We start from the raw sequence: 20190 nt of genomic DNA, 5'->3' as shown, positions 1-20190 counted from the left end.
CCCCCAAACAGTTTCTGTTGCCTGGAACCGAGAATACAGAGTCGCAAGATAGCAGCAACATGAGAGAGTCTGCCGATTAAATTATTGGCCCGAACCGAATATCCGATTTGCTATTTGACTTGAGTGTCATTCATCCGTCTACGCCCCGTCTTCTACATAATCACTAGCAACTACTGAGATCACCGAACTTTTGAACCGCACTTTGATAGTTGCAGGCCGGCATGGCAACCTGCATATCTCTCAAGGGCTCGACGCAATGTCCCGCCTGGAATGGCTCATCGATATCAACTAGCTCTAGTCTCTACACTGACTTGTACGTCTCGCTGGGACCTCGATCCTACAACGTCACAGGTTACTTTACTGACATTCCAATAGCCCATTCATGCAGAACGTTACAAGCGTAAAACAATTTGACCAAGAGTTGAGTGATTACGTTAAAGGATCTTACGTTACCCAAAAGTAGGCATTCGCTACCCGTAATTCCTACTATGTACCTCACCTAATCTGTTCTGGCTACCAGATATGTCGACTACCTGGGCTGCCAAGGGGCTAATCTTACAGATACTGATGATTTTTATGCGCGCTATACCGCTAGCAGCATATGCAGTGGGCTCGTTCAAAGTTCAAAAAAGGATTGCGACCTATCGGATGATGAGTCCAGGCCTCTCTGTGCTGATACCTGTGTTAGTACCTCCTACTTGGCTAGTAAGGATTTATCTAATCATTTAGGATAGGCTTTGATGGCTACAAGCGAAGCAACTATTTTGCTTAATCCTGATCTTTGCCCCAAAAGAGCCGGTAATTATATGAGCCAAGTCCGCTCTGACTTTACCGTGTGTGCTCTTCCCGCCGACTCACTAACCGTGACCTGCATATCGGGAGCTGACAACGAGTCCGACGAATGTGGATATGGTTCGAATCTCGTCGGCTTGTGTGGATTTTGTGGGGCAAGCTCACCCAACTCCACTGATTCCTGCTGCATAAATTCGAACGCTGCGACTCGATGTAAAGATGTGACTATTCCCACGCCGTCAACGACAATCCCACCGATTTTCACTTCGACATCTAGTCCGACTGCAGGAGCCTCATCTGGGCATCTCTCTGGAGGCCAAATTGCGGGAGCTGTGATTGGGGCCGTAGCTGGAGTTGCGCTTTTAGCGGCATTAGCTGCACTGGCGTTGATATGCTGGAGACGAAAACGAAGGGCTCGGAATGACAATGTTTTGAACCAGCCAAACCCTCAGAGGAAGGGCTTCTCACCAATGCAACCTAGCCCCAACCAGCAAGGCTTCGCACCGATTCCAGGGGGGAGAGTAGCTAGGATGTCTGCCCTGCGTGAGGCCCCAAGCTATTCACCCGGACGCTCTCGTAACTCTGCTGCTATTTTCGGTGGTGGAAAATATAGCGAATCCTCTGATTCAGACTACTACGGCGCGAGCCCCGGGGCTATGTCTAAGAAGATCCCCCCGACTGCAGGGAAGCGTACTGCCTCGCTTTCTAGCAATTCGGCCCTGGCTGGTGCAGGTAGTGACGGGTCACCTCGCTCCGGCACAGGTGGTCAATACTCATCACCCGATGGGATGGCCAGTGGCCAGTCGGAGCAATTATCTTCATTCCATGATTATTATTCCCAAGATGACATTCGCCCAGGAGACAAGGTTGCCGTGCTTTGGGCGTATCAGCCGCGAGCGGGCGATGAATTCGCCCTGGACCGAGGGGAGATGTTGAAGATAGTTGGAATTTGGGATGATGGTTGGGCGACAGGAATCCGGGTCCCGGAGAGTGCGGAGGATTATGATGCTAGACATAGAGAACAGCGCGACAGCGGCGTATCAAATGGCTCCCACAGGCCGATTGCTTCTCCTTCCCCAACTGGGGAAATCAAAGCATTCCCGTTGGTCTGTGTGTGCCTCCCCCAGCACTGGAGAAAGATCATCGATGGAGGACAAGCAGATGATAACCTATGATAACCAGCAGCCCCTCATTCATGAGCCAAAAAAAGTACGAGGGTTTGAAGTTCTAATGCCGGTTTATGCTCTTACGATAGCGCCTTTGTCATTTTCTGTCCACAATATTCGCCGCCGCTGTTTGTTGGATGTCGTGGCTTCATGGAGGCTAGCGCCAGGGGGCACTGTCCTCGCTACCATCAGGCCATACTTTCTAAAGTCTTGATCCTTTTCACTTTCCTTCTGCTCGGTTGCGGGCTAATGCATCGGGATGCTTCCGCAACGACTTGATATGCTTCTTGTCCATTCGTTCATATACCCCTTTACGACAATGTTATTTACTATTCCATTCTTAGGCTACTATTTCATCATTCTCCCTCTACTCGGCTGTCCTCTGTCACAGGGCAAGGTGCAATGTGCTAACTCTGATCGGTTCAACCTGTGAACGATCATCGTCATCGTCAGAGCCTGTCATACTCAGCGCCGAGTAGGGCAGTGGGGTGCTTGTCATAATCGGGTCTTACAGTACATACTATTTGATGTATGCTTTCATATATGCTGGATTATAGAGTATGACTAGAAATTTAATTTCCCCCCTTGTGTTTGGAGCTGACTACCACTTTGACACGCATGGGGTAGCATTGGGAATATACCAAGAACGTCGTAACTAGTTTGGAGCGTATAATCGAGTGTCACGAATACAAATATTGGTAGAGTGTATTTTGTGCCAGTAGACAGAATGCATGTTTGCAGTCCCGCATAATATCCTGCATAATTATATGATCCAATCATACTTAGGGCCTTTAATGAGAAGTCGGTTACTTGGACTGAAGTTCCATGGTTGATCTTATATGGGACTTAGTCACACAGTTCCGGAAAACAAAATACAGCGTTGGAGGTGGTAATAAAAATAGTTGTGCCCAGTGTCTACTCCGTACAGATCCCTACAATCCGTTAAAATGAGTTCCCCACACTAGCAACGGCAAACGTGTCCAGGAATAGGCAGCTCCTTACAGTACCCATTGATACTAGTCGGAGACGCAGGTGACGGATGAACCTGCAGCAGGCTGCAATGTTAAGTACAGTACTAGTTTGTATGCTTCACACTCTAACCACTCACTCGTATTCACTACCGGAACATTCAGGGGAAATGGATTATGACGAAAACACGGCCTGGTGGTGCGACGGCGATATCACGTGATAGTAATCCCCCCCACCGGCGGCGCAACACCGCAAAGCACAACAACTAAATGCCCCTCTATCTCCATCCCCCATTATTATTCCTCTCCCACCCCCTCACATAATTCATTTCAGTTAGCTTCTTTCACCCCCAAATTTCTGTGGGAATCTCTTGAGAATAATCTCCCTCTTCTCTGGTTAGTAAATTAAACTGAATGGGCTTCCTGGATGCAATAGGCACTCTTCTTCCTTGACGGGGAATTACTGCTAAAATCAGGGGAAACCAGCTACTGATATCGCGTGCCGGCGTAGGTTATCAACTTCGGTGTTTCTTCATTTCCATATCCATATAGCAATCATGTCGGTACGTATTCCACCCGACGTCTTGATGGACCAGGCTCATACTGATCTGATATTCGCTTGGGTCCCGTAGCTCGCATCTGGGTATGTCGACGATTATGTCCTACACCTTTCTCCAAAGATCAGATTCATGCCGGAGCCCCGAATCGACACTAACGACGCCTATTACTTAGAGTTACCATTACCGATGACTGCGTCAACAGGTTCAACGAATTCCGCATGACCGGCGGCAGCAAGGGCGAAAAGCCTAAGTTCATCATCTTCAAGATCGCCGACGACAAGAAGTCGGTCGTCGTTGATGAAATGTCCTGTGACCCAGACTATGAAGTCTTCCGCAACAAGCTTGCAGCCGCCAAGGACAGCAAAGGCAACCCTGCCCCCCGTTACGCAGTCTACGATGTCGAGTACGAGCTCGGTGCCAACGAAGGCAAGAGGTATGGTGCTACGAAAGTCGTCCTTTGAGTTGATTGGCAGCTTACGAACTTTTTTTTTTTTTTTTTTTTGTGTAGGAGCAAGATAATCTTCATTTCCTGGGTTCCCAGTGACACCCCAACCCTCGTAAGTTTCTTTGCGCTCTATCTTTCTGTCATGCTAGCTGTTGCTGATGATACATGCAATAGTGGTCTATGATCTACGCCAGCACTCGGGAGGTTCTGAAGAACGCCCTCAACATCCACACCTCCATCCACGCCGACGACAAAAGTGATATTGAATGGAAGACTGTTCTGGCTGAAGCCAGCGGCGGAAAGGCTGGTAAATAAGTAACGGCGCCGGCTGGGCCTGGGCCAGGTGAGCTTGTGTGTGCTGGTTATTACACTGCGCCGCTCCGTTTCCAGTTCGCGGAGTGTCTCGGAACGAACCAATTCAATGACATTCTCCTGCACAAATTCTAGTTCAATATGAGATCGTTACGACTTGTCTGCTTCCATAGTGATCGTATCTTCGTCTTTTGCGATCGTGGCACTCTCCGTGACCCAGCGTTTGGGAGGGTTTTCTTTTTTTGTCAGCGTTTATGCCTGTACAGAATATTGCTACCTGGTAGGAGGTGTGGTTTCATAGGATCAGTGTAGAGTAGAATACACGACTTCACCGTTTAAACATATCCCATCATGTTAGCCCCTGCGTAAGTCTGATAGTCGTGCTATGATCCCGAGAGCGCCCGTCAGGTGACCAGTATAGCTTCGCTGTACCTAGCTTGATAAGTACCGTAAGGGAAAACAAAAAAAAAAAAAAAAAGAAGTCGATGTGGAAAGTTCGAAATATTGACTGTTGGGACTTGCCAAAGTTTACTGATCAATCAAGAAGCCGATCAAAATCCAAAAATACCCTTAGGTCGGTTTTTGATGTTGGATAGGGATGGAAAGTATCAGGTGTTTTGGGTGAAGGAAGTAGAGGTCGGGACAGATTGGGACGTGGACCAATGAGGGCGCAGGCAAAACGGACTAACCTAACCGGCCGGATACTCGACTTTCCACCTCAAACCACAGTCGAACGACGTCTTCGTTTCCCATCGCGAAGTCTCGATCACCTCCTCCACTCCCATCCCACCTTAATTCATCCTCAATCCCGAGGCATTACATCTCTCGTTCACGGAGAGTGTATTTGATTTTTAATTGGTCTCTTTTTGTCGCGCGCACGACCTCCCACACAATGTTCTTTCAGTCCGTCTCTCGGGCTGCTGCTCGCAGCTCGGCCATGCCCACCACTGCCATTCGTTCCTACCGCACCGTCTCAGGCCCAATGGCTTGCCTGAATGCCCGTCCTCAGCCTGCGAAGAAGTCTATCGCTCCCCAGCAGACCCGCGCCTCATCCGAGCACGCCATCTCGAATCCCACACTCGCCGGTATCGAGAAGCGCTGGGAGGCCATGCCCCCTCAGGAGCAGGCCGATCTGTGGATGCAGCTCAGGGACCGTATGAAGGTTGACTGGCACCAGATGACCCTTCAGGAGAAGAAGGCCGGTATGCTTTTTCTATCTACACAATCCCCGCTACTCCCGATCGATCAGAATTTTGCTGATGGGCACCAACCCCCGCATTTTAGCTTACTGGATTGCCTTTGGTCCTCATGGCCCTCGCGCGCAGGCCCCTAAGGGTGAGGGTCTCAGAATTGCCGTTAAGGTCGCCCAGCTCACTGCTGTCTCCGTCGCCGTGTTCTACGTCATTCACTTGTTCGCTAAGCCCCAGCCTAAGACCATGTCCAAGGAGTGGCAGGAGGCTTCCAACGAGTATGCCAAGGTACGTTGATCTTACTCTCTCACTTGAGCCTGCCATGGGGTAGTGTCTCTTGAAATCCATTAGATCAGACACTGACTACTTGTCATAACAGGCCGAGAAGATCAACCCTATCTACGGTGTCAGCGCCGAGGGTTACGAGGGCAAGGGCTTCGTCCAGAGCCCTCCTGCTGAGAAGTCATAGATTGTGGACCAGTGATGCGGGAGGAACAGGTATAGCAATTGGATAAGCTGGATAGGGTCTGCTATGGGTTCAAATGGTACCTATGGCGTCGTCCTTCCGTTTTCTGATACCGCCGGTTCTGTGCCCATCATCGTGTGCACTTCCCTTCGCCTCTGTCTTATCTGTTTTGCCCAATGTCAGCCCAAAAGACTTGTATCTCGTACTGTGCCATAATCAATGTATCTCCTTTGTAGCCATAGAGTCTGTTCCACTGTTGCGAATGGTAACTGACTTCTAGAGTTTATAACCTGTAGATTAGTACAAAGCGATAATCATTTCGCTTCATATCATCAATGTCCTTTTCTACTGAAGAGGTTTGGTATCAGTCAAGTCGACTCTGATGTTCACGTCGGAAATATGTCATGGAAGTCGGAAAAGTGCTAATACATAGTAACGCTTCCGAACTTTACTTTCATGCGCCATTACACCTCTTCGGCCATCACTATTCCTATGCTTATTTCTTGGCATAGCACCAAGAAATGTTGACCTATAGAAAAAAAAAATAATATATATATATATATGTACTTGTCACTGTAGACCAGAATTGACTACCTAGATACCTTGATGATCCTGATGGAGAATCACGGGAACACGTCAGATTTTTTTCCCAAGTTGGCGTTCGTCCGAAATAGGAGCTTTGGATCTTTACGGTGTACCCGGACGGGGGTAATAGGAGAACCAAAATAATACGTCGAAAGTCGGGTCTATGCCCGTTACGACATGTTTATTTCTTCACCGTATTGGTTTGAGCCGCATACGCTCGATTTAGACCGGAATGCTTTCGACTAGTCACGGTTCTACTGGATAGTGTGCTGGACAAATGGCATTTTTGATGGGGTTCAATGCTCCCTTGTATCCGATGGTTGCCAAGAAGCTCCTCATTTTGTGTGTAAATTTCCATGACAACCGCCGGGAGAACTTCTCCATACAGTGTTGGACGGGGAGGGCGACGAGTAAGAAAATTATCTATCATATGAAAATGTAGCAGTTATGTATTCGGTTGAAAAGGTGTAAAAGGGAATTACACTGCCTAGCAACCATGAAGCTGATGCAGCTCTGTCCATGTTTTCTGCGCGTTGCTCGGTACATCACGGGATCGTCGGCAAAACCGCCCCGGAAAGGCTAAGACCGGACACAGTCGCCCGTGTCCACCTCAACCTCAACCTCTTCCCTTCCCTTCCCTCTTTCTTCCCTCTCCCCATCTTCTCGTCCCTTTGACCTCATTTATCCCCGTTTCGCTCTTAAACACCATCATAATGTTCAAGAGGTGTGTTGCTCCGCCCAGTCTGACCTCGTCGCCCTATGACCCTTTTTTTCCCGCTTGCTAACAGCTGTTTTTTCCCTTTTACAGCGGTCTTGCCCGGACCTTCGGGAGGGCTGCTTTTGCCCGGCCTACCCCGGTCGCCCGTCGCGTTCCTTCCAAGATCAATGCCTTCCCTTCCCTTGCCAGGTTGGCCAGCACTGAGGCCGGCGCTAGCGGCAAGATTCACCAGGTCATTGGTGCCGTCGTCGACGGTATGTTTCCGGCTCCCGACGAAAACCCTGTTACCCGGCTACGCGAAAATCTTTTCCTGGCCGCAATTCCATCATAAAATCATCAACAACGACTCCATATGTGGCTGAAAACACGATATCTGACTTTCGATTACAGTGAAGTTCGAGGGTGAGAAGCTCCCTGCCATTCTCAACGCCATTGAGACCGAGAACAATGGCCAGAAGCTCGTGCTCGAGGTTTCTGTAGGTACCCCCAGAGCTTGAATGACATCAAGTCAACATAGCTAACCAAAAACAGCAACACTTGGGTGAGAATGTCGTCCGTACTATTGCTATGGAGGGTAAGTCACCCCGTTCTATTGTTTAAGTATCGCCGTGAGCATATCATAAGTGCTCGCCCTGGCTTGACCGCTCCCATATACGTGGCTAGGGTCACCCGAACTTTGGGTTGACATATCACTTTCAGGTACCGAGGGTTTGACTCGTGGTGCCGCTGCTCGCGACACTGGTGCTCCCATCACCATCCCTGTCGGTCCTGGCACCCTGGGCCGTATCCTCAACGTCACTGGTGACCCCGTCGACGAGCGTGGTCCCGTCAAGGCCACCAAGTACGCCCCTATCCACGCCGAGGCTCCTGAGTTCGTTGAGCAGTCCACTGAGGGTGAGATTCTTGTCACTGGTATCAAAGTCGTCGACCTGCTTGCCCCCTACGCCCGTGGTGGTAAGATTGGTCTCTTCGGTGGTGCCGGTGTCGGTAAGACCGTCTTTATCCAGGAGTTGATTGTATGTTCACCTGCAACCAAAGATTTATCTTTCTCCACTCTTTTCTAACCCTTCATAGAACAACATTGCCAAGGCTCACGGTGGTTACTCCGTCTTCACTGGTGTCGGTGAGCGTACCCGTGAGGGTAACGATCTGTACCACGAAATGCAGGAGACTGGTGTCATTCAGCTCGACGGTGAATCCAAGGTCGCCCTTGTGTTCGGTCAGATGAACGAGCCCCCAGGTGCCCGTGCCCGTGTCGCCCTTACTGGTCTGACCATTGCCGAATACTTCCGTGACGAGGAGGGTCAGGATGTGCTGCTCTTCATTGACAACATTTTCCGTTTCACCCAGGCCGGTTCTGAGGTGTCTGCCCTTCTTGGTCGTATCCCCTCTGCTGTCGGTTACCAGCCCACTCTGGCCGTCGACATGGGTGGTATGCAGGAGCGTATTACCACCACCACCAAGGGTTCCATTACCTCCGTCCAGGCCGTCTACGTCCCTGCTGACGATTTGACTGACCCTGCCCCCGCCACCACTTTCGCTCACTTGGACGCCACCACTGTCTTGTCCCGTGGTATCTCCGAGTTGGGTATCTACCCTGCTGTCGACCCTCTTGACTCCAAGTCTCGTATGCTCGACCCCCGTATCGTCGGTCAGGAACACTACGACACCGCCACCCGTGTCCAGCAGATGCTCCAGGAGTACAAGTCCCTCCAGGATATCATTGCCATTCTGGGTATGGACGAACTTTCTGAGGCTGACAAGCTCACTGTCGAGCGTGCCCGTAAGCTTCAGCGTTTCCTGAGCCAGCCTTTCACCGTCGCCCAGGTTTTCACTGGTATCGAGGGTAAGCTGGTTGACCTTAAGGACACCATCCGCTCCTTCAAGGCCATCATCAACGGAGAGGCTGATGACCTTCCTGAGGGTAAGTTTCCCCTGACTAATACTTGTCTTTGAACTGTATGCTAACGGTGTCTCAGCTGCTTTCTACATGGTTGGTGACCTCGAGTCCGCCCGTGCCAAGGGTGAGAAGCTCCTGGCCGAGCTCGAGAACAAGGCCTAAATGTAATATTGTTTTTAAGCGCCCTTTTCTTTTTTGTTAGACATGGACTTCCTTTCTTCAGTTATCCGTTTTCTGTCGATACGTGTACAGTACTCGAATTAAGAAAAGGGAGTTGAACGAAAGGCTTATCCTCCCTGTTCAGAAGAAAAAGGAAGGGAGCACTATTACACCTACCTTAAAGTCCGGAAGTACCTTCCGGACTTGTGTTACACTACGTGCTCATGTAAGTAAGTTAAAACGACCACATTCAGCCTGATACCCTCGGGGCTGGGACAATTGTATTCATTTCTTTTGTTGCACCAACTCTCTTTCTCTTTCCCTTCGTAGGCAGTGTAGATCAATAATGCCGTACTCCCGTTCCTATATTGTTTGTAATTGGCCATCATACGGAATGCTTTGCTTTCATATCATGATTATCCTTGAAATTCAGCCTTTATCTTTGTATGGTGGGCACTTGGAGATAAATCGTGACTTCAAGTCTACCAATACAATGCATCAGCCTCCCCTAGAACTACCTACCCTTCACCTGCTGTGATTTCCCTTGAATTTCAAGCAATATAGCTCTAGATGGGATAGTAGGCATTTACTTTGCACCACATCTGGCCATGGAGTTATATATAATGCTACATAATATATAAAACTCAACCTCAAAAATATAATCTTTTCACACTATTAGACACACCTTTGGAGTATTCTCCTTGTGCGCGTCACTTTCTACCTAGTATAAATCAATGGAATTTATACGGCAATACTGAGTACCTGTCTCTTCTACATACATATATATTCTAGAACGACTAATATACTGAACCCAAGCAATCTTCCTTAGCAAGACAAGGTTTACCATCCACATTTCCTCATTACCACCACTACTTCTTTCTATATCCAAGAACATATTTCCCTAAGAAGACAACCCAAAGAACTATATATAGTTCTATGAGATACGTGCAGTTTTCAAAGGCAGGGAATACTGAATAATGCCCCCGTTTTCTCTAGAGAGCTAGAGAAACATACACGCGGCTGATGCTGTGCTAGATTGCATTTAGGCCTAATGAAGCATGGCACTGGAGTAATGTCAAGTTCGACCTCGTCGAGGATGGTAATTTCCTTCCCCTTTAGCAAAGGTTGTTCATTTTTGTACCTGGGGGCTCTTTTTATCCATGTATATGGAACTGGTGATCGTATATTCGGTCTGTGGACTGATTATTATTATTATTATTATTATTTAATTTTTTTTTTGGCGATTGGTGCTGTGGTCATTTTCTGAGGTTGTTGTGATCTATTTAATCTTTGTCGTGGAGGATGGTTGTGTTGAGTGACTACTGTGCTTTTGTAAGTTTTATGTAGAGTGGTATGATAATAGAAATGTGCCTGGGGAGTTGAAAGGGAGTTTTTGTGCTGTTCGTTTGGCTACGAATGACTTCAGACTTATAATGCTGTGTGTTGGGTTACTGCTACATGGTTTTGAGATGTTGAAGGGCGTGGTCTAGAAGCTTTGGCTTGATGATTGGTATGCCATTGTTGGTGGAGTCTTATATATTAGGGTTGGGCTGTTTGGCTTTAAATAGGTCGATGCTTGTTGGTTTGTGAGTAAACAGTGGAAATTAGACTCGAGAGTTGATATTAAATGGGAAGAGGACACTGGAGCTTGTGGAACAGGAAGGTCTAGTATGTGTGGTGGTGATCAAAGGGTTATTGCTGGGTTGTCTCTAAATGATTTTCTAACTGGGCGAAGACTGATGCCTTCATGATGACTGTATAATGATTGAGATCTAAGAACAGTAAATTGTAGTTAAGAATTATAAAGTCGAGAACAAGATTAAAACACTTGATGTAAAGTATAGCTTATTGCTGAGGGCGTGCTTTCAGATTGATACGAAGTATCTACAGCGTTTCTTCCAGGGCCAGGACCTGTTGTGAGTTATTAGCATACGCAGTTCTTTCTTTCTTTGTGGACTCTAGTGCCAGGTATAGGATGGATCTTACTAGTGCGGTCCTGGTGGGGATGTAGACTTGGAGGAAGTTGCTCCGGCCATTCCACGACATATCAGTGGTAAAGAACCGTGTCTCCTTAAGATTGCGGTTCAGACCACCGAATGCTGGGTCATCGGTGTCGAGAACGATGCGGTACGTGCCTGCTTGCTCGACACCAACACGGTAGTCGGTGAAGCTGTTGCTTGGGTGGAAGTTGAAAATCCAAAGAAGACCTGCCCGCTCAAAGACGAGGACCTTGTCGGCTTCGTTCTTCAGGCTGATATATGCCTGTGGCGAATGGAGCCACCCGTATTTTTCTTCCGTCAATTGCATCCCACGGTCGAATTCATTAAGGAATTTATACCGTAGTAAGTGGTCTTCGGTCAGATTTAGCTGGCGTCGTGCGTACCAGAAGGAATTATTATTCCCTTCTCGGGGGAAGTCGAGCCATTCCGGGTGTCCGAACTCGTTGCCCTCAAAGTTGAGGTAGCCTTCACCTCCGAGACCATGCGTGACTAGTCGGATCATCTTGTGCAAGGCCATGCCTCGTTCGATGATGGGAGTGAACTCTGTCAGCACGGACATGTGTGTGTACATTTCTTTATCGCATAGCCACATCATGAGGGTTTTATCGCCAACAAGCCTTATTATGGAGTTAGCAAGAAAAGTCTTATAGTATATACGGTGGATTTGTAAGCTTACGCTTGATCGTGGCTTTCTGCGTAGGCAATTGTCTTCTCGCCATGGCGTCTGTTTGTCAAAGTGAAGGATAGGTTTCCTATGTCCCACTCGTCATCCCCCTTCTCTTTCAAGAGCTTGATATACATGTCTGGGACAGCCATGGCGAGGCGGTAGTCAAAGCCGACTCCGCCGAGGGAGTGTGGTAGACAGAGGGCCGGCATCCCAGAGACGTCTTCCGCTACTGTGATACAGTTGGGATAGAGGTTATGGAGCATTTCGTTAGCAAGTGCCAGATACATCACACCTTCTTCATCGACAGAAGAACCAAAATACTCATGGTACCCCCCAGAAAAACCTCTGTGTCTTCTGATTAGACGAATAATAGTACTGAAAAGGTTGGCTACTTACGTTCCAATTCCGTGATGGGTGTAAAGCATACTTGTGACACCATCGAAGCGGAAACCATCAAAGCCATACTCCTCCATCCAAAAGCGCAAGTTGCTCAGAAGGAAGCGCAGAACCTCATGATTGCCATAGTTGAACAATCGGCTGTCCCACAACTCATGTCGACCCTTCCCACCACCGTGGAAGTATAGGTGGTCTGTGCCGTCGAACATGTTCAATCCATCGAGAACGTTCTTCGATGCATGGCTATGGACGACATCGAGGAGTACCACTAGACCCATGCTGTGGGCTTTGTCGACGAGCTCCTTTAGGTCTTCAGGTGTACCATAGCGGCTGCTCGCTGCGAAGAAGTTATTGACTTGGTATCCGAAGCTGGCGTAGTAAGCGTGCTCCATGATGGCCATTAGCTGAATTGCATTGTACCCTAGATATTTGATCCGAGGGAGCATATTGGAAGTGAACTCTTTGTAGGTTGCGACTTTAGTTTCTGGTGATGAAATCCCCACATGCGCTTCGTAAATTCGGAGACTTTCAGGCCTCTTAGGGCGGGGATGCTGAAACTTATATTGCTTTTCGGCTGGAGGGTTCCAGAAGACCGACTCATATGTAGGTGACACATTGAGGTCTTGCACCACACGCTTGATCCACGCTGGGATCCGATAGATTCGCTCTCCACTGGGGGTGACCATTGATATCTGGACAACCGTAAGTGATACGGAACGTATCGACAACCGCCAGCCTAAACAATGGGATCGATACCTTGATCTTGCTATCATGGGGGATAGCTGGAGAGCCGCTAACTGCCGGCACCGTAACCTCCCAGACGCCAAAGTCATTCTTTGTCATTGGGTGGGCCGTCACGTCCCAATTGTCTGCTAGCTTCAGTATTGCTTCCTCAGGTAGTTTTCTCCATGCAGTCAGACATACTGAATTCTCCGACCAACTGCGCTTGCACAGCATTTGGAGCCCATTCTCTGTACACTATGTCACCGTTGGATTGAACGTTGAGGCCAAACCTCTCGTAACCCTAAAGAGTGGATGAAATCATAGTTAGCAGGGACAAACTTCAGGGTCAATTGGAGCCCCTCCCAAGCCAAGGAAATCATCAGAACAATTGGCTCTCACCTTGCTAAACGTTTCAAGACCTCCTTCTGTCTCATTGATGGCTTTCACCCAGCCTTCGACAAAACTGAACCTTTGCTTCAAAGCATCCCGAAAAGGCTCTAGCCAAGGGTCCAGCTTTATAACACCTGAGTAAATTCAGCGTAAGGTGGAGTTGGACAATGCGTCGTTGGAAGTGACCAACCTGTGCCGTCCGGCGGGGAGCTATCTGCAGCTTGGGGAGAACCCATTCCGGCAGCGGGCAGGAACTGATAAGGCTCAATCAGGTACAAAACCTTGTTACTGGGGACCGACGAGACAAATCGAGACAGTTTGAAACTGACACTACCAACAGTAATTGCAAGAATAAAAAGTAGGCAATGGTTGAGGAGAAAGCAGAAGAGCAGAGGAGAAGAAAACCTGGTTTCCTGCTGCGGGGGTTGCTTGCGGAGAGGCCAAAGCTCCCGTGTTCTCCCCATGTGACATCACCTTACCCTTGTCTTTGTTTGCTTATCGTTTGTTCCTCGTACGTACATTTCGTAATACTAGACACCTCCCTTCAATTGTTTTGTCAATTATAAGCCATGCCTTACTCGACTATGAAATACATGAAGATTATTGTGTACCTGGAATCTATCCCCAAGGCTGTAAGTTATCAATGTATTAAGTCTACTCATAACAAGATAAAGATGAGACGTTTGATAACTGACTCTATATTGATAGATATAATATCTTAGTAAAACAAGTTGAGAATCAAATACTTCTATATGCATGCGTCATGTCTAGTGGTGGCCATGGCGCCGATGATGACGATGGCCAGCACGAGGAGGGCCTGTGGGTGCTGGCTTGTCATTTCCAAACGGGCAACCACCAACCTCACCGGCAGATTGTCCAGAGGAATGCTGCTCAGATTGTTGGGAAGGCTGCTCACTGGCCACAGTAGGAGCTGGTGTGCTAGTGGACGCCTGCTGCTCGGCCGTGGTGGAGGTCACCTCAGCAACCGTTGCCGGCTTAGAGGACGCCACAACCGCTCGGACCTTCGCTGTCGAGCCTTTGTTGGCCATCAAAGCACTATACGGAGTCGCTCCAGGGTAGAAGGAGGTGGGAATGGTCGGAATTGGAATGGAGGCTGTAATACCGAAGTCCGTTTTGAGATCGGCAACCATTGTTGCCGCCGAATAGCCAGATGGGGCGCTGGAGACTGTAGTCGTGGTCGCTTCATAAGCAACATGACTGGAGCCTGATTTAAGACAAAATCCAGTGCCATAAGCGTTGCGGCAAGAGTACCATTGCCGCTGCCTGGAACTGTCCTCGGTCCACATGGCAAAGTCCTCAATCGTGATATCATAGCAAGGGGCACCGTCTGGGCAAACAATCTTGATAGGGCCTCTTGCAGCGCCATTCTCCTCAGTACCCTTCCAGTTTCTGAGAGTGATGTTGCTCAGTTCGACACCATTTCCACCCTGAGAGCTCATGCTGGCCCAGTAACTGTCAATATCGAACGAGTAGGCGTTTCCGTGGCCTGACGAATGCAAGATGCAGGGTTAGCATTGTCAAGGAATTTTACTAACTGACTTATAAGGATGCTTGTGCTTACCGATGAAGTTCTCAAACAGCAGATTAGTCGCGGAGCCACTACCACCATTGCTCTTAATGAACATCATGTTGTTGGAGTTCCAGGTATAGATGTTCCGGTAAGTGATATCACTGATATCGGTATCCTTTCCAAGAGAGCCCATACCGCATCCACCGCTCCAGTTGCAGTAGATATTTTCAACCAAGATGTTCTTAGAAGGACTCTGTAGATGTGTGTTAGACAGTCTTTGAGATAAACGGTGAGCTCTGTTGGAAACATACCTTGACTGTGACACACTCATCCTTGTTCGTTACCTCGATCTATTGACACGTAAGCTGCTGAGGAACGCGAGACTCAAATATCGGCAATTCACTACTCACGTCATGAATCCAGACGTTCGTTGACCAAACGTCAACACCATCCAAGCCTCCGTGGTTACCACCACGAATTGCCATGTTATATACTTCGCCGTTGGTGCAAGTATCCAGGGAAAAGTGGAAAGCAGGGGCATCGACAAGGATAAAGTCATGAACCGAGAAATCTGTAACATCATAGAGTCGCAAGAGGCGAGGCCCACTCCATTTGTTATCCTTGTGGTATTGATAGCCCAAGCCCTGCATGGCACCCGACGATGTGCTACTGAAGAGCTCAAAATCGCTGGAATGTTCAATAAAGATCATGTTTCCACCATCCGTGCCGGTGCGGTAGATGGTTCCTTCAATCTGCAGTGCCCATGCCTTGCCACCACTCAGTCTGGCCCAGGTTGACAGTGCATAATCTCCTGATGGCACATATACCAAACCGCCAGATTTGCAGTCGGCGAACGCAGATGCCAGAGGAGGCCCGAGATCGGTGGTCTTATCAGCTTTGGCCCCATAATCGAGAACATTGCAAGTCTTCGTGGCGGCTTTAGTCGAAGCCGGTGTTAATGGTCCCACAGATCCTGAAAGGCTGGCCACCGCAAGGGTAGGTAACAGGCTCACTAGGGAAAACAACGACAGTGTATTGATCCGCATTTTGCTGAGCGGGATCTGGAGAAAAGAAAGTGAGTGTGAGGATAGAGCAAGAAGGGCTGTAAGGCACGAGCGAGAAGAGCTGTTAAGTAGAGCTAGACCGGGATATCAACCTGAAACAATTTCCCTAAGACATGGAGCAAACATCTAGTAGCCCTAGTTTCAAACAACCGCTGGCTACCCTCTCTGCACTCCAGGGCTGAGCGATAATCTGTCAAGTCGGCCTAGACATCTAGAACCAGACATCGGGTCGAATTAAATAAATTAGTGGGCGCGCAAGGAGCACCGATACATGCCAATCTCTAATAAGAGAACCATGGCGTGCTTCGGACGACTGAATCAAGCACAAGCATCCGTTCCGTGTTTCGTATCATATCTCGGCCGTCGGCCCGGATCTGCAATTTGGCTCAACAAGATGTCTATAGAGCTCGATAGGTCTGTTCAGTCCTCAACGCACACAAATTTTCATTCTTCATGGAACTTTTGATGCCTCCATCGGTTGGGGCGGAATGGCCCTCCAGAGAAGTGGACCCAAACGAAAGATGAAACGCTCTAAAAACTGCCGTTTCCGGAGAATAGCCGACACCGAAAGGAAGAGCCCTATACAGCAAAACTAGGAGACAAACAACTCTAACTGAAGTTAAAGGGGCGAGAATTAATTTTAGTTTGGAGTCAAACTAATTAACTCTCTGACTAGGGCAGATCTAGTTAAGGGCCTTCGAGATCAGCTACGAACCGGGATCAGTTGACCTTCTATGCCTAGTCTGAGTTATATTCACATTAAGTGTTTGGATGCTCCAGGCACTCATTAATGTCTACCTATGTCCGGATTCGGTCCCGTGCAATGTTTTGAGAACGCCCGAGTCACCTGTTGCTGTTTCTCCTCGGGCTACAGTCTGGGTATATCCCGCTCCAGCTAAGGCCATGTCTAAAATAAGACCGTTCAAAAAGGGGCAGAAAAATGGTATGCATCTGAATTAAATTTGTATTATCGGAAAGCCCCCAACATGTGCAATGAAACAGAAATCTATCTGGACTCAATCATATAGCAAATCGATAACAAACATTTGGTATCCTCACGCTAGTCATTGTCGGCATGCGGACTGTACAGGGCTCCCTAGAAACCTAGCCTGGTATGGCACTGTGAACCCATTCTATCTGACTGGAAACTTTATTGAAATCAGTATGGATTCTTCATTCTATTCAACGTATGCAAAAGACTAACAGAACTCACCATTTACAGGTTGGCGCCAAGAGTAGCGACAACATTGCCAACGGCAGTGCCCAGAGCAGGCAGACTGAGACCAGTGAGAAGGCCTGCAACATTAGGGGAGAGCTTGATGAGAAGGAAAGAGCCATCCTGGCCAACAACAGTGAGGAGGTTCTTGGCGGGCTCGCCGACGTCCTTAATGAGGTCACCAGCGTTACCGGCGGTCTTGATGATCTGACCAGCGGAGTTACCGACTCTAGGGAGGCCAAGGTTGGCGAGGAGAGAGGCAACAGAGGGGCTGAGCTTGATGAGGATACGCTTGGAATCGGTACCGGTGACCTCGAGGACATCCTGCACCTCGGGGGCAACATCCTGAACGAGCTGGCCATCGGCGGAGCGCTTCAGGTTCTCACCGACGGTGGCGACAGTGCTACCAACGGGAATCCCGACACCAGGGAGACCAACACCAGAGAGAAGGCCAGCGATGTCAGAAGACAGCTTGATTAAGAGAGCACTACCGTCCTTGCTGACGACGGTCAGGAGGCCGTCAACAGCTGAACCAAGGCCCTTGATCACGTCGCCGACCGAGGCAGCGGTCTTGACAACCTCACCGACAGGGACGCCAACACCGGGAAGACCGAGGCCGGAAAGGAGACCAGCAACCTTGGGGCTAAGCTCAATGAGGAGCTTCTTCCCGTCAGTGCCAGTGACAGTGAGGACTTGGTTCACACCATGGCCAACATCCTGAACAATGTGACCACTGGCGTCCGAAGAGGGGACTGGAGACACTGCGGGAACAGCATTGGTGGTGGAGGTGGCCTCCTTGAGGATGCTGACATCAGAGAGGCTGCCAGCAGGAGCAGCCATGGCCGAAGAGGCCAGAGCAGCGATGACAGTGATAAGGGAAGCCTTCATTGTGATGAGATATGTGAAAGAAAATTAAAATGAATGGAAGAGTATATTGGTACAAGGTATAACCGTTAATGAATGACGGAAGTTGGAGAGCGAGAGAACGAATGAGTGTTGCACTGATGATCGAGAGAGAAAGTCAAGAGAGCTGGGGGTGTTAAAGCCTTATATACTACAGCTGCTCATGATAATCTCTTTGTTACTTGATTTTTCAAAAAGCAGCTGAGCAGCTTGATTAGCTAGTTGGGGTCAACCATTTGACTAGGAACTTGTGTTGTTGCCCAGGAGAGTAAAGCTTCATCGCAAGCTTGATGGAGACAAAAGAACCACCAGGCTGTGGGTACTGCATATGAAACAGGATACAGGTTCTCCAATGTACATACCATCGTTCCTTTCTCGCTCCGTGCTGCTCTGTACACCGTCATCATCGCTATGCTACGTATACTACTGCGAAAACAGGAGTCATAGATCTATGTGCAGTTCCCACAATGAAGTTCGAGCAACCTCTACAATTACAACAGTACACATTTCGAGAAGAGGCCCATCGTTACAATCGGCAATTCTCTCCATAGGCGTTAATACTGCAATAAGAGCGCAATGATTGCTTGTTCGGGGAGCGCCGGATCCGCTGATCTACACAGAATAGGCTTTAAACATCATGGCTTCCAAGTCTTCCGAACATACTCCTTAGTTACCTGTTAGCTACTACGGTGATCTGCATCTTAATCTTACCAGGCACCAGGCACCAGGCACTCCTTTGTATCACATGCGTTGCTAGAAGTCTAATGGTGCGCTGATTTTGCTATCCACTATTGGTGGGAGAAACTGAAGAACACGAACTTGTCCGCCGCGATAAACTACTAATATCTGAGGTCTAATCGCAATATATTCGGAGCTGACTTTCCTCTACCAAGGATATGTACAGTATACAGGGTCAAGAAGATAAAAGGCAAACCGCACGTTGTACATGATCATCCAGGTAGCCGGTCTGCCCAGACCTATGGAGCCTAACCCTGACGATCTTCAATGGAGTCAAGGTAGTCATGTTGCTTTGTTGTTCAGCCTTACTCTAAGAGTACGGGAGTGCCGGGTGAGCTATTGAAGCTTACAATTGCAATTCTCAGCATATGCACCGGTTGTTGGATCACGAGTGATCTATTGCTTTACGAGCTACGTATTATACATTGCACCGGTCAATTATGAGTTCGGCTGATGAACAAGATCTTGGACTTGGCAGTGATGGTAGTTCAAGCCATCGCACAACATGCGCTCTACCACAGTACCCCTGGTCCCTCACAGTGGATATGACGCCTATGGACCAATAGGGAACACTCCACTTCCTTTGAATGGCAATTAAACCCATAGCCGCGCCTTAGGGCCGACAAAGAGAATAATCAGAATACTCCGTATGAGTTAACAATTCCGCGGGTTCCGCTCCGAGAGCCCCGGACACGACCGTAGTATAGCAAGGACTGAAAATGATCTTGCATACGGAGATCCTGCTGGCAAGCTTTTTTTTTTTCTTTTTTTTTTTTTGGGTTTTCCCTTCCAAGACTCGTACTTTGTACGAACGATTGTAATTCTGAGCATACAAATTCTCCAACACTTTAGCAGAAGAAGAAGAAAAGGGGTGCATAAGAAACATCATGCTCGCTGACTTACGACGATATCCCTAGAAGGAACTACCTGATCATCTCGTCATAATTTATCCAGTCCCACAACGGAATTCCGTAGAGGAAATCCCCGAAATCCAGCACGCAAGATTATGCATAGTCGTTGGGACCGTTTCAGTTGATGATCAACAAGCTTAATAAGGCCAGTGCCGATCAACTCCTCCTGGGTTCGCGAATGAACGACGACAGCCAAGACTCGATGGGGTTTGTCGTTACTATTGTCTCTACTATTGGCAACTATTATGGATACGACCAACGGAGAGCCAGTTTAGCTACTCGCTGCCGTTCGACGGCTTCCCTTAGCATGCGGTATTTGTCGCGATGTTTCGAAAGAAAAAGGAGAGCCCTAAATACCGGTGATGTGGTGGTGGATCCGCCGCTATTTCG

The 20190-nt window shown here is 48.5% G+C and overlaps 7 protein-coding genes across 7 annotated transcripts; 5 read left to right on the top strand and 2 right to left on the bottom strand.

Annotated features, from left to right (window-relative positions):
- On the top strand, nt 1-2594 carry BDV27DRAFT_119238 (SH3 domain protein). The gene is made up of 4 exons (XM_032064818.1): nt 1-313; nt 376-459; nt 521-683; nt 735-2594. Exons 1-4 carry the CDS (start codon nt 222-224, stop codon nt 1965-1967), a joined length of 1572 nt encoding a protein of 523 aa, XP_031934058.1. The 5' UTR covers nt 1-221; the 3' UTR covers nt 1968-2594.
- Nucleotides 2595-3483: 889 nt separating this feature from the next.
- BDV27DRAFT_151828 (actin-binding ADF family protein) lies at nt 3484-4246 on the top strand (the record flags this gene model as incomplete). The annotated part of the gene is made up of 5 exons (XM_032071427.1): nt 3484-3489; nt 3559-3569; nt 3659-3919; nt 3995-4043; nt 4106-4246. 5 exons carry the CDS (start codon nt 3484-3486, stop codon nt 4244-4246), a joined length of 468 nt encoding a protein of 155 aa, XP_031934057.1.
- A 737-nt stretch (nt 4247-4983) lies between these two features.
- BDV27DRAFT_119233 (cytochrome c oxidase subunit IV family protein) lies at nt 4984-6185 on the top strand. The gene is made up of 3 exons (XM_032064817.1): nt 4984-5445; nt 5528-5721; nt 5813-6185. Exons 1-3 carry the CDS (start codon nt 5136-5138, stop codon nt 5900-5902), a joined length of 594 nt encoding a protein of 197 aa, XP_031934056.1. The 5' UTR covers nt 4984-5135; the 3' UTR covers nt 5903-6185.
- Nucleotides 6186-6984: 799 nt separating this feature from the next.
- Nucleotides 6985-9567, top strand: BDV27DRAFT_119232 (F1F0 ATP synthase subunit beta). The gene is made up of 7 exons (XM_032064816.1): nt 6985-7208; nt 7293-7456; nt 7593-7678; nt 7734-7776; nt 7902-8218; nt 8277-9126; nt 9182-9567. Exons 1-7 carry the CDS (start codon nt 7198-7200, stop codon nt 9262-9264), a joined length of 1554 nt encoding a protein of 517 aa, XP_031934055.1. The 5' UTR covers nt 6985-7197; the 3' UTR covers nt 9265-9567.
- On the top strand, nt 9491-9869 carry BDV27DRAFT_119230 (uncharacterized protein). The gene has a single exon (XM_032064815.1). The coding sequence runs from the start codon at nt 9608-9610 to the stop codon at nt 9797-9799; it is 192 nt and encodes a 63-aa protein (XP_031934054.1). The 5' UTR covers nt 9491-9607; the 3' UTR covers nt 9800-9869.
- Nucleotides 9870-11145: 1276 nt separating this feature from the next.
- Nucleotides 11146-16014, bottom strand: BDV27DRAFT_140189 (1,4-alpha-glucan branching enzyme GLC3; the record flags this gene model as incomplete). Its single annotated transcript, XM_032069604.1, has 12 exons — nt 11146-11172; nt 11248-11878; nt 11938-11985; nt 12325-13016; nt 13081-13193; nt 13249-13348; nt 13447-13571; nt 13628-13767; nt 14284-14944; nt 15020-15221; nt 15280-15318; nt 15379-16014. The coding sequence occupies 12 exons, from the start codon at nt 16012-16014 to the stop codon at nt 11146-11148; spliced, it is 3414 nt and encodes a 1137-aa protein (XP_031934053.1).
- Nucleotides 16015-17248: 1234 nt separating this feature from the next.
- On the bottom strand, nt 17249-18136 carry BDV27DRAFT_165100 (uncharacterized protein; the record flags this gene model as incomplete). Its single annotated transcript, XM_032073838.1, has 1 exon — nt 17249-18136. The coding sequence occupies one exon, from the start codon at nt 18134-18136 to the stop codon at nt 17249-17251; it is 888 nt and encodes a 295-aa protein (XP_031934052.1).
- Nucleotides 18137-20190: the final 2054 nt, after the last annotated feature.

This window comes from Aspergillus caelatus, assembly GCF_009193585.1.
Source record: "Aspergillus caelatus strain CBS 763.97 unplaced genomic scaffold BDV27scaffold_1, whole genome shotgun sequence".
Lineage (NCBI taxonomy): Eukaryota > Fungi > Ascomycota > Eurotiomycetes > Eurotiales > Aspergillaceae > Aspergillus > Aspergillus caelatus.
The sequence above is the reverse complement of the archived record's forward strand: the minus strand, read 5'-3'. Positions and strand labels throughout refer to the sequence as shown.